The sequence below is a fragment of the Rhea pennata genome, chromosome 17 (assembly GCF_028389875.1).
Source record: "Rhea pennata isolate bPtePen1 chromosome 17, bPtePen1.pri, whole genome shotgun sequence".
NCBI lineage: Eukaryota > Metazoa > Chordata > Aves > Rheiformes > Rheidae > Rhea > Rhea pennata.
In genome coordinates, this window is record NC_084679.1 from 3,047,318 (window position 1) to 3,060,519 (window position 13,202).

General features: G+C 36.6%; 1 protein-coding gene across 9 annotated transcripts in view; it reads left to right on the forward strand.

Annotated features, from left to right (window-relative positions):
- The window catches only part of CLIP1 (CAP-Gly domain containing linker protein 1), an 80,349-nt gene that overhangs the window by 21,447 nt on the left and 45,700 nt on the right, over positions 1-13,202 (forward strand). For all 9 annotated transcript variants that reach the window (XM_062589643.1, XM_062589640.1, XM_062589647.1 and 6 more), the window contains exons 4-5: positions 10,628-10,752; positions 11,856-12,072. In XM_062589643.1, coding sequence (XP_062445627.1) covers positions 10,628-10,752; positions 11,856-12,072 — 342 coding nt within the window. The remainder of the gene's footprint in view (positions 1-10,627; positions 10,753-11,855; positions 12,073-13,202) is intronic.

Here is a 13,202-nt window from a genome sequence, read left to right on the forward strand (position 1 = left end):
TTCAGCTTATCAGATTAGATTCTGGAATGGACTTCAGATGTGGCTCAACTCTCATCTTTCTAAATAATTTTAAGGTGTAGAGTGTTACTGCTTTTCAATATGTTAATTTGTTTCCTGTAACTTTTATTTGATTTTTAAAATGCGTTTAATATGAGTTATCTTAAATTGACTGTTCAGACATCTTGTTGGCAACTGTCTGGTTTTAGATGATATCGCCAGCAAAAAAGGGGAAAACAAGCTCTTACAGCTATATCCTCCCTTCCCCCAAAATCGGGGCTATCAAGAAACAAGAAGCCATTTTGACAAATATTTAAATGCTAGAAAAAATGCAGCTAGCAATTCACATCTTATCTCATCTTCTTTCTGCATTAGATATATGCAAATTTGACTAAAGTTTGTTGAATCTGAAATAATGGGTTCAAATCCTTTCAGGCTTGACAAATTGGTATTTCCCATCAGCTAGATTTTATTGTAATATTCTTCAATTCCTACTGAAATGTTACTACTGTTCCTCTATATGAAAAGTTCTGCATCACGACATTAATTCCACTTACAAGAAATTGTGAACTCTTCACACTTGCTTCTACAGTCTATCACAATAAACTACTGCATCAAGTGTTTATAGCCAGTGGTGGTGGGATGAGATAATTTGATTAAAGGCTGTATTTGCAAAGAACTCTTGGAGAAATGAAAGCTTTAATCATCTATATAGTGCGCAGTGTGTAGTGTTCTGTATGGATAGAAAATGTAATCTTATTTTCTTCTTCTTTTGATCTCTGTTGTTTCACTGGCCTATTGTGCACTCAGTTAGGATTACCTAATGCAGCCTCGTGCCATGTGTGGTGTTCCCCCAAACTTCCATGGGGAAACTGCTTTGCCTTTGGATAGGGAAAGGAACCCTAAATAATTTTTTCTTACTTCAGATACCATTAAGAAAAATAGTGATCACATGCAAACTAAGTGTTTCAGGCACTTGTTCAGATACAGGGCTAGTTAGAGAAATGCCACTGCAAGAACCAGGTAGAACTGTGAAGTTGTTACCTATACATTCATTCAGTGGAAACCTGCTTAGAAGCTCTTATATTAAAGTCATACTGAACAATGCAATAAAAGCAGAGATGAAAAGATGCAAAAGAGGCAAAGCTTTGCATTGGAATATGTATTTTTTTATTTTCTTTTTTTTTTCAATGGGTGTAAAAACTTTTTCCAAGATACCCTACATATAAAGTTTCCTCAGTAACAGAACAGGCAGATAGTGCTTCAGGGTATGGGGTGTGCCTGCAGAGTTGTATTCCTGTGGATTTTTGCAGAAAGATATCCACAGCAGTTTTGCTGCAACAATTGGCCATGGTTTTTTTCACTTACTTATTTGAAGATGACAGATTCAGAGTCATTAAATTGAGATGAAAGCAGTAGAAAAATAGTTGCTTGCAGACAGTAGTGTCAGGAAGGGAAATACAGCAGTGATGGGGAAATTCAAGTAGCCTCGTTTAGCTAGTACTTATCTTCCTTGAATTTCTGGAGGAATCAAAAAAAAAAAAATCAAAAGCAAATCAAACCAAAAGTGAGGTAAATACACAAAGTAATATATTGTATTGCAAAATAAATGGTCCATGGCAGGAGGAGAGGTCCTTTAGATTTCTATAGTTTATTCTTCCTCAAAGGCAATTAAGTTAAAACAATAGGCAAGCCTTCTGCTGTCTGGGAAATCTCTGATAAGAAGTCTGACTTCCTTAGATCCTGGTTTATTTAAGCCAAATTCAGCGAGTCCTGTACTTAATAGCCTTGTGGACTTAAAGCTGAGCAGTAATTTTCAGTAACAAGTATTTGGAGAAACTTCATACTAGTATGTGTAAATGTTGAAAATGATAGAAAGGTTAGTTACATATTTAAAAGAATGGTAGCATTTGATATGTAATTCATTAGTTATCTTTTCATACTTGTTGCACTGATGTACAGCTCCTACTGAAGTCAGCCAAAACAAAGCAAAAATGATTAATGCAAAGGGTAGTTCAGATAGCTCTGACTTAATCGTAATTTCAGTTCTTAACATCTAAAGTGTGTTCAGGGTCTGGATATGATTTCGTTGGTATATGCAGAGAGAGAACATTAACTCTGGGCAACTTGGTCTCATCTTTGGGGATTGCTGTGAAGTCGGAACTGCTAATAGGGAAATATGCTCTTCCTTCACTGGGTACTTCCTTCACTTCTTTTAATGAATTAATGATAAAGAGCACAAGGTCATTAACAGAGCTGTAGCTGATCTGCAGAATGAAAATGAAACTGCATTTTGCTGACCTTTTTAAAGCTAGTATAAATAAGAATTTTCATGAAAAAGATGTTCCCATCCTCTCCTCTTCCTTCTCCCTTCATGTGCCAGTGGAAGTGTTGTTGTGGCCATGTAGTAAGCCAGATTGGGAAAGAACTGGTCTGGCAGAAAACTAAGCTAAGAAACAAATTTCTTTCAGGTTAAACCAGTTCCTATTTCCTGTTTGTCTGAGCTGCAGCCAGAGAAAATGTTTGCCCTGGCATTGGAACCACTCATGATTTCTCCAGAGCCCAGCACAAATTGCTTTTTTGATTGTTTTTATTATGTTTTATTTTTACCATTAGGAGATCATGTTGAAATAAAAGGGGGGAAACCTGCCTTAAGTGACAAACATTGCACCTGTCAAGGGTTGAAGCTGTTCTGAGAGTATGTTAGGCTTCTTCCTGGAGGGAACAGATGCTATATTCAAAAAAATCTTATCAACCTAACGGGTCTTAACCTTCTCAAGGGATTAAAGTGCTTTCATTCTTTTAACCAGTTACAGCTTCTTTATGGTCTGCCAATTCTGGTGCTGCTGGAGCTGAGCTGTAAAGCTGCAACTTGGGCCTCCATCCATATGTTCACAAAACATTACAAACTAGATTTACAAGCATCTGCTGATGTGGCCTTTCTATAAAACTGTTCTTTATGTGTGAGTAATGTTCAGTTTCCTCTCACAGTATCTATTTTATACTGCTCACTCTAAGTTATTTCTTGCAAGTGAGTTCCTTACTAGGTTCTTTAGTGATGTAATAGGCAGAGACTGATAGGAGATTATTGTCAGATTTGTTTCCACCCATGTAACCCTATCTTCAAGTGAACATGACGTAAGGCTATGAACTGATTAAATTCCAGGACTCAGCAACAGCAACAAGGGAAAAAATATTTCAAGTGTACAGAGAAATTTCTCCCTTTAGAAATAATCCTGCATCGTCAATATAGTATTTTTGTTGTAAACCTTCCTTTTTCTAGCTTCTATAACATTCCAAAAAGAAAATACAGTTCCAAATTTTTAGTCTCTTAAAAACCTAAATAGTCAGTATTTAACTGCTGAAAAGCATAAATTCATGGGCCTTGTTACACGTAAAGCAGTACAAAAATGACTTGCCACAATGTAGATGAGGAATTGAAAAGGAAGAAAGATACGGAGGTTGAGTACACGTGGTTGTTGTGTGCTCTGCTCTGGCTGACCCCTCCTGAGCCTCATTTGTTGTAATTGCAAATGTGTCGCTCGGCTTAACTGCTCAGTCATACTTCTGCCTCATCCTTAAGCTGAGTTGACTGTAAAGTATTTTGATGGCTTTGTCATGTTAACCCAAGGATAAAAATGATTCTTACATTTATGTACGTATATTTAGACAATTAGATATTGTAGAGTATGATGTAAATTAGCTGGTGAAGTGATTGCCACAGTATGCAAAATACGTACTAAAATACAGCTGAAAGACACTCTAGAGAGTATCCGAAGACTTTGTCCATAATTTGCTGATCTTGGTGATTTTCTTTGTGCAGCTTTTTTAGTCTTACATTTTAAACATTTTTCAGGACAAATTTCCTGTACTTTTTTGTTTACAGATAGATAAGATGTTAAATTCATCTTATCAGTGCAGGAAGGTGTTGGTTGTGCCTAGCTGCGAGTCATTCCGTTTTGGCAGCTCCTTGTTTAACTTAAAATTATGTATGAGTTATTGTGATACAAGGGCAATAATAGTTGATTTTTCACACCCTTTGTTAATAGCTTGTCCATGCAAATTTGATTTTTTTGTGTGTATATGCGTGGATTCTCTGCCTCCCCCCCACCTTCCCAAGGGATGTGAAGTTCAGGAACATGCTGTACTTGCTTGTTTTGACACAGGATGGACAAAAGAACAACTTATTTGAGTCTTCACTTTTGCTTTTTAGTGGCAGCAAGTTCATGTATGGCTTTTGCAGTATGGAGGTACTGTCAGTTCTTCATATGGTTTCCTTTGTGATGAATGACTTGAGGATCTTAAGTTTGCAACATTTGAATTATTTCTGTGTTATCTCACATGTGGAGAATCTTCAATAACAGATTATTTTTAATTACTCATTTGATTTCTTCTGGAAGTAGAGAATTGTGTAATAATATTGTACCTATAATTCTCCTATTCCACATAATCTTTTTTGCCTGGTTCAGCCTTGCTTTTGAACTTGTTAGCCAAACAAATTTAACAGAGAAGTAGTGTTTTAAAGATTTTTTTAGAAGTTCCATGAAAACAGGTAGCCAAATAGAAGGCAGAGAATCTATAGCACATGTTTTGGGGAGGGTGCAGTGTGAATTTGCAGACTTCTGCACACCAGAGAATCCACGTGATTAAGATCTTGTCTAAACACTATTCTCATCAGTGGAAATAGCTGTGGACAGTGTTGCGTTCGTAAACAGCAAAGTCACTCAACCATAATATCTAATGCCACAGGAAAACCGACATCATCAATCCTGCTATTTACAAAGCTTCTAGATTGAAAAATCTAAATTACAGAGACAAGTTTTAAGTTTAGTCGATAATCTGAACATCTGATCAAGGCGTGATTAGAAGAGTGCTAATGTTAAGCAGGTATTTCTGAAAGGAAATGGATGACCTGGAAAAGCAGAAGCTAGCTTGTCTCATATCAGGCAGGTAAAAAAGGCAAAAACTGACCGGGAAAACAGATGTTGACAAATTGAAACATGATCGTGTTGTTAAAGCAGATGGTTCTTAAATTTTACTTCCTCCCTTGAAGCTATTAAATTAATGAAGACAACTCAGAAGATACTTGGTCTTTTTAATAATTTTGAATATTGTATGACAGTATAACTTCAAAATTAGTATTGTGCTTTACTCCTGTTAATATATTTAGGAACCAGGCAGTTGATGGCACTTCTGTTCTTCCCTTCCTCTCTCAGCCATCCCAAAAGGCTGGGAGGTGTTGTATCTGTTTCACTAGTGTGTTTTTTCCGTGAAGCACTCTGATGCTTTTTGGTCAGTACTCAAATACTGCATATAGTTACAACCTTGCTTTTTTGAAAAGCATGTTGGAAACACTAGATAAAATTGAGAATACAGTTTTAAAATGACTCAAGCTGAAGAAAATATTGTGCAATGAATTGAAGTCAATCCTCTTAATTTATGAAGGTGAAGATTAAGGGGTGACTTGCTTAAAACATGTACATACTCTTCTACATGCTAAATACCAGTTGCTGAAGAACTCTGTAGTCTTCTAAATAAAAGCGTAATGCGAGTCCATGGCTAGAAGCCAAAGTTGTTTAAAACTTTAATGTATTTATAACAATGGGATGATTAATCATGAAAACAAGCTGCCAATGGAAGTATACTTTCTGATGGATATCAGCTCTGATCTAAAAGTGTAGAGACAGCTGAGCTCAGTTGCTGGGTTTGTTAGAGTTATAACTGGCTGAATTGTAATGTCCTGTCAAATACAGGAGACCCAGAACTAATGGTTCCTGCTGGCTTTGAATCAGTGAAAAAATCTATTAGCTGCAACTGGTTTTGCCAACTAGAAATGGCATATATTGAGAAAAAGAATGAAAATTCTGTTTAGTAGATCCTAGTTCATATATATATATATATATATGTAATATAGAGGTGGTTTGTGTTTTTATTTTCCTCTAGATGTGTGTGTTGTTTTTGTTTTTTTTCTTTTTTCCCCTTCCCAAGTGCTGCATATTATGAGTGCTATAGTTTGGTTCTGGAGATTCCCAGTCTCTGTCACAAGCAGAGAAACATCCAAGCAATGCTTTTCAAAGTGCACCATCAATTACAGTGATCAGGCAAAAGATAAACCAGAGCAGTTGTTCTTCGCTTTTAACTCCGCTCTTCTGACCTCTCTAGTGAAGACTGAAAAGGATGATCACAACAGGGAAAGTGGTCAGGTTTTTTTGCCCCCAGTGTCTGAGTAAGTGATACTGTTTTACTGAACAAGTTTCAGACAGTGGATTTTTCAGAGATTTGAATTTTTTGACAAACATTGTTTAAACAGCAATCTGACCTTTTAGACCATCTCTTTTTTTCTGGATTACACTTTGTTGTTGTTTTGTTTTGTTTTGTTTTTGTTTCCTACTTCTGCTTATCTTTGGAAATGCAGCTCTCTAGAGGTTCTCACGCTGCTTGACTTACTCATACCGCTGTACTTTCATCAAGTAGTGTTTGAAATGTGTGATTGCTTCAGGTTTGCAAACCTGTTTTAGTACTTTATTTTATATTGCAGTAGGTTCAGGTAAGCTTCGTTAGAATTTGATAAATGAAAATTTTATCACTTTTCCCATGTGAATGACATAACACTAGCTGAATTTCAAATAAATTTCTGTACCTCACAATGCCCAATAGCCTAACTTAGATACTCTGGCATATTATTGTTTTATATTGTTAGCTGGAATATACTGTGTGATAATTGACTAAAAAAAAATTGGCAGTTCTTTTCTGTGCTCTATTTAGTAACCTGTCTTAACATGAATGAAGGTCATGGAAAACTGTCTTCATGGTAATGATGCCCTATTTTTCCCATGTAGCTTTTAAAAACTGAACAAGGCGCTTTTATTTTTTCATGCCCTACTAGGAAGTAGGTCTGCAGGCAAGTACAATTAGTTATATATTTTTTACAACTTTGCTGGCATTCTGCAGCAGCTTCTATTACTTAATTCATGTAAATACACTTTTTTCATATCAGTATATAAAATTCTGTATTGGCTTAATCAGTCTCTTTTTCACTTTAGAGCGCTATGTGTCGATCTGTATGTAGAACAACTTTTATGCACAGACAGAGCAATGATATCTATGCATGGATATCATACTGTATTGTACGGTAGTGCCTCACATTATCCTGTCAAGGGAATCAAAGTAGGTATGGTGTTACATGCTGAGTACTTAATTGCAACTGGAGAAATATATACCGTTTTAGGCAGAGCTCTGAGTGACTGGAAGTCTTCAGTAGATTCAAACTTTAAAGATCGATGTTGACGCTGTCTCTAAAACTGGAGATTTAGAAGGCCTTTGCTTAGAACTGAGCAAAATTGCATATATAGCTGCATCCATGTAATGAGCGCTTTACTGTCACGGTGTACACAAATTCCTCTTACTGGTAAAAATACATCTTTCAATATTTGCAGATGGCTAGAAATTCAATAACTGGCTCTTCAAAGAAGCTTGACTAGATTTGGAAAAAAAAAAAAGTTCTTTGGCATTCTTTATTGCATCTTGTTTTAAAATAAGCCTGGTGCCATGGTTACAAGACTAGACACACTGCTGTTTCTCCTGGGATCTCGTATTGCGCGTCCCCCGTCTGTTCTTGGTGTATGAATCCCTCTGTTTGCTCACTCCTGCCAGGCCTGGGGTTGCAGTCCCGTGCAGATCCACTGTGATTGCTGTTGCAGGCCCAATGGGGATGACGCTGCCAAAGCTTTTCTTCCAAACCGTGTCTCCTTGATAGTCATTTCAGTGTGATTTCTTCAGAATAAATGCCACACATTCTTTTACCTATGTGTGGAAAGTGAGCAGGGCTAAGGTATGAAACAAAAAGGAAGGTGTATAATGCACTCCAGACTAACCTGCATTTTATCAGAGCTCCAATAGTTCTGGCTTATTTACAGTTTAAGTTGGAGGAAATAGCTTGCAGCAGTTTTTCCTGCCTCTCAGAGAGTCATCACATCCAGTTAACCTTTCTTCACTGACATGCTTTGGCTAGATTTATCTTGCTTACCTTTATATGGAAAATCTTTCCCCCCTCCCTTCTTCCTCTCCTCCTCTCTCTTCTTTAAACTGACTTATATTGTTTAAACAGCCCAAAAAAACCTCCACAGAATTGTGGACAAAACTTGACTTAGCGAAGCAGCTCTGTTAGAGGAGCTGAGGAATCCCTCTGGAAGTGCACCCTGCACTGCTGTCTTCGAGGGGATGCTCCTTATCTAGGCTATTGTTTTAGCTTTCCTGCCTGGTTTCTTTAATGGGTTTTTTACAGCCTCCTTTGATTTTTAACTCTGTTTATTCGGGCAGACAGCACAGAATTGAATAGTAAACAGTTCTACATAGAACTAACCAGTCTTTCTTTTCACATAAAGATGCCTTCCACATTTATTTAAAAAAAATGAAGGGGGGGGGGAGCGGGCAGAGGAAAAGCAATCAAGCTAGAAAGTGAAGAGAAACAGTTTGGAAGACCTGACGTGGACTAATACGTATGTGTATATGTGTATATACCCATAAAGACAAGCACATGTACATGTTTTTCTTTCATACTGCTCATTTGATTTTATTTTGATGTTTGTACGTAATATTTATCATCTAGAAAAAGTCCGATATGTATGAGGGAGACCAGTGTGGACTTAGGGATAGTTGTTCCCAGGAAATACGGTTCACAAACGATGTTATATTTTTCCCTCTTCACCACTGTACCATAGAGGAGCTTTGGGTTCCATATGACTCGGTTGGTTGAGGGTGTTTTTCTGCCTTGTTTTCCCCCTCTTTCTCACAAGACAGTACTCTTGTTTATTTTTTTTAAGAAAGGGGAAGTTCCTATTCTCTGCCTGGAACACTGAATACCAAACATTCTACCAGTTGCTATTTTAAGCTGAGTCATAACTGTAAACTTTTTGTCTTTTTATTCCATGAAGAAGAATAACTTGCTACAGAACCACCTAAAGCAAGATGTAAAGGTGGTCTGCAGATGAAAAAAATGTTTGAGGGCTGCCTGTAATGAGAGAGGAAACCAGAACTGGCTTTCTAAATATGGATGAAAATGTCTCTATTGGCTGTTCTCGTTTGAGTAATACAAAAAAAGGGTTAATTGTTCTTCCCTGTGTTTCTGAGGTTTTGAGCCTGTGGATTAGGAAATTTTTCTCATCAGTTGAAGCCTTGAATTGCTAACAGAGCTGTCTGATCTGCGAAGTTGCTTACCAAAAGCTACAGCACAAATTCAGAATGGCAGCTTCTGTGCACCAGCTCAGTACTCTGTGCACACTTAGTGCTTTCGTGCAAGATAATGTACTCCGTTTCTATATTCCTCAGTTAACCTCTTGTGTGAGCACCTCTCAAGTGTATTAAGTTGAATTATCCAGTATACTGTAAACATGCACCTTAGTTCATGGTACAAGAATCTTCTTGTTCTGTAGTTATCCTAGGAAGTCCCCCCCCAAAAAAAAAAAATAGAATGTATAATGTTAAGAGTTGTATAAAAATCCTAATATACTTTAAAGTACATGAAAAGGAAAATGACAGTGTTTGTGCTAGCAGGTTGCATCTAAGCTTTCTGTCTAGGCTACAAAATATATTCCTCATTGCATAACGTGCTGTAAAGTACAAGGTTTAAGAAAAAGAAACTACAAAAAAAAACAGGTGTCCATGGTGAATCCAGGTAACCTCTTGAAGAGGTAGTTTTGATTAATATTTGCCACATTAGACGTTCTTAATGCTAGATGCAGGCTGAAAAGATTTTTTACACAAATTGGGCACACCATATTGTCATCCTGACCTGCAAGAATCCTGCAGTTCTGGCTTGGGGCCTCTCTTGGCAACTACCAGCTACACTGAACACTTTTTGCTTCTTCATTTAATTTAATTCCTCTCTCCCCTGGTAGTTATGAAGAGCTATCATTGCAGACATTGCGAGCAAGAGGAAAGTGATCACAATGGCTGTAAAAAGCATTAATAAATTTAAAAGCAGATCATTCCTAACCTTCCATTTAGGAGTGCAAAAAGTGTGAAGAAAAGATGAAAAAAAATGATTTTTCTCCCTGAAAATTCAAGCATGTGTAGATGCAATGCATTATATTTTATATAAATTTTTGAAAGCAAGAGAGGTAGATTATGTGGTTTATCTGAATTATCCTTTAGAGAAAATATGGAAAACTTCTTCCCCCCCCCCCGTTTATTTTACCTTTTCCTATAAAATTAGGATGAGAAATAAGCAATTCTTAGAAATCTATTTCTACCTGTAACTCCAATCTTTTGCATTTGGTACACTTTATACTGAGTCTTGGCAAATGTTTTTAATCTTACAGATTTACAAAGTAACCCTAAGAGAGCTGTGACCTTTAGTCATGGCAAACATGTCCTGTATGCCAAATCAAAGAGAACTAAATGCTAGGGAAGTGACTAGTTTTTTTCTTTTTGTCCTGTAAATAATTTTGTTGTGAAAACCTGTTCAAGATGTTAAAACAAGATTTAGAGATAGCAGAACATACAACTTGAAATAAAAAATGATTAGGGCATTAACGTGCTTTGTGATTGTGATTATACTGAATACTTTTTACACTTGATTTTGTATTCAGTTGGAAATGAAATTAAAAACTGTTACATCTTGTTGCTTCAGGTTGGTGGAACAAAAGCTGGAGTTGTTCGTTTCCTGGGAGAAACTGACTTTGCTAAAGGAGAGTGGTGTGGAGTAGAGCTGGATGAACCTCTGGGAAAGAATGATGGAGCCGTTGCTGGAACAAGGTTAGTAAATCATCAGATAACAGCCAGCTTAAAGATTTTGAATCTTTGTGTTTTGCTTTTTTAATTGTGAAAGTTTTTATATAAAAAAGAGTAGTTAGACTGTAAACCTGACTGTCTGTCTTGGTGGGGGTGAGGAGGAAGTCTTTAAACAGTGATTTGAATTTTATGACACCTACATGTCTCTGAAAGTCTGCTTCAAGTTCACGTTCCTGGTATTAATTGATCTCTCCTACTTCCATGTGTGTTTGATTCATAAGGTAGTAGTGGAAAATACAACTTCCTGCTTTTTAAACTTCTACCTGGTTTCTCAAAACTTAGGGGAAAATTTCCTGTATTGCAGGAGCTGATGGTACTTACGGCAACATTTACTCTATCATAAACAGTAGGAATAGTATAGATGCTTATTCCAGTAAGTCGCATTTAGAAAGCATTAAATCACATCACAAGTTAATATTTGCATGTTTCCTTCTTGTTTGGTATAAACTGTGGTCTTCAACTCATGAAAAACATTTTCTACAAGAATTATGCCTTACCATAGGTAGTCACAATTTGAAATTTTAAGCAGCTTTGTTTATGTATAACCAAATCTATCTGCTTCGTGCAATCAACTGTATGCAATTTGTATGTGTGTGTGTCTATATATATTTGTATATAACATATATAATCAAATATATAAGTATTTGATTTTAAATAAAATCTGATTTTATTTTTAAATCTCTGCTGTCACATTTATAATGGCCAGCTCAGCAGAATGTGTTGAAGGATATGCAGGTTAAAATTTGAATCTGAATGAAACTTTTAGGAAACAAAGAACTTGGATATCTCTAGATCAAGAGTTTTCTCCATGTTAAATTTCTGAACTCTGTTGTATTAGTGCTGTTGTAGCTTCTCAAAATAAAGCCCACCTTCCCCCAAAATCTATTATTCAAAAAAAAAAAAAAAAGTTAGGCAGCCAAATATATATTATGTTGTCACTAGCTGTACCTTGTACTTTGATACTTTTAGACTACTGATCTAGAATTCTTTGTGAAGTTTCGTGAGATCATGTGTATGAAAAGATAAAGTTAATTCAGTGCTCATATCTGTGTCTTTTTTTTTTTAAGATATTTTCAGTGTCAGCCAAAGTACGGTTTGTTTGCTCCAGTCCACAAAGTTACGAAGATTGGATTCCCCTCAACTACACCAGCTAAAGCAAAGACAACTGTGCGAAAAGTGATTGCAACTCCATCAGCCCTGAAACGTAGTCCAAGTGCATCTTCCCTGAGCTCTCTCAGTTCTGTGGCATCTTCAGTAAGCAGCAAGCCAAGCCGTACAGGACTAGTAAGCTTCTTTTTCTATTGCATGCTTTACATGCCTAAGCAGGAATCCACGTGGCACTTGCCTGTGGTTTACTTGCATAAATTGAGAACAGAGCAGATCTCGGGTACAATACACGTCTAATTGTGCTTTTTTTTTTCCCCACTCAAAGCATGCATAAAAGAAGGAAATCTTAGCTAGCCCTGAAATGTAGCTCAATATTTGAATACTTGGACTTACACAGTTAATTCAGACTAACTTGAGTTATTACAATAAGAAAGAGGCTTGTGATGCCAACAAAATGAAAAGGCATCAATGTTTTCTGATTGGAATCTATGTTGTTTGTTTGTTTCTAGCACCGCCTCTGTATTATGGGGTTTGTGTTTTAGGAATTGGTATCTACCAAAGCTTCCAGAGACCAAAACTGAGTTTTACTGCGCCAAAAGTTTCAAATTGTTAAAATGCAAAAGTCTTTCTTTTATTACTAAGGAGATGAGTCAGCTGAGAAATACAGAAGTAGCAATTCTCAAGTCTTTGCTGACAAGAAGCCTCTTTCTTTTCCTTTAGATTTGGTTTTAATATTATGAATTCATAAAGACTAGTTGTTGCATAGTACAGTGCTCAGAGGAATTTTAACATTGTACTAATTCTGCCTAATACACTTACTCTGGATTCTTTTGAAGTTGCTCTGCTACATAGATGTCCTAGTCTTGGGTCACATGCAGTGAAATGGAAGTCTTCTGGGAAAGATAAGTTGAGGAAAAAAAAAAAATCTCCCTTTCATGGCAATTATAAGCATAGAAATATTTTTTTTCCATAGTCACACTAGTTTTTTTTTTTCTTTTTTGAAACTAGAGTACATGATTACATATAGTTGGAAAGAGATCACTTTAGCTCCCACTGAACTGAAACTGGTAAGCTAGCATACTGTTCCACTGACCAGCAGGTGCAGGACAGAGAAGTGACTTATTATAGTCTTTCAAAACTGAAGCAGATTACAAGTGAACAGAGGTTGAGCTGGTCAGGAAAACAGGGTTAATACGCTATTGCAACAAGCATATGGGATCTTCATTTGGCACAAAAGGAGAGACTTTATTACTTAATCTGTGCGGTAAATTACACTCCTGGCTGCACAGTGCCCCCTGGTTTGTAAT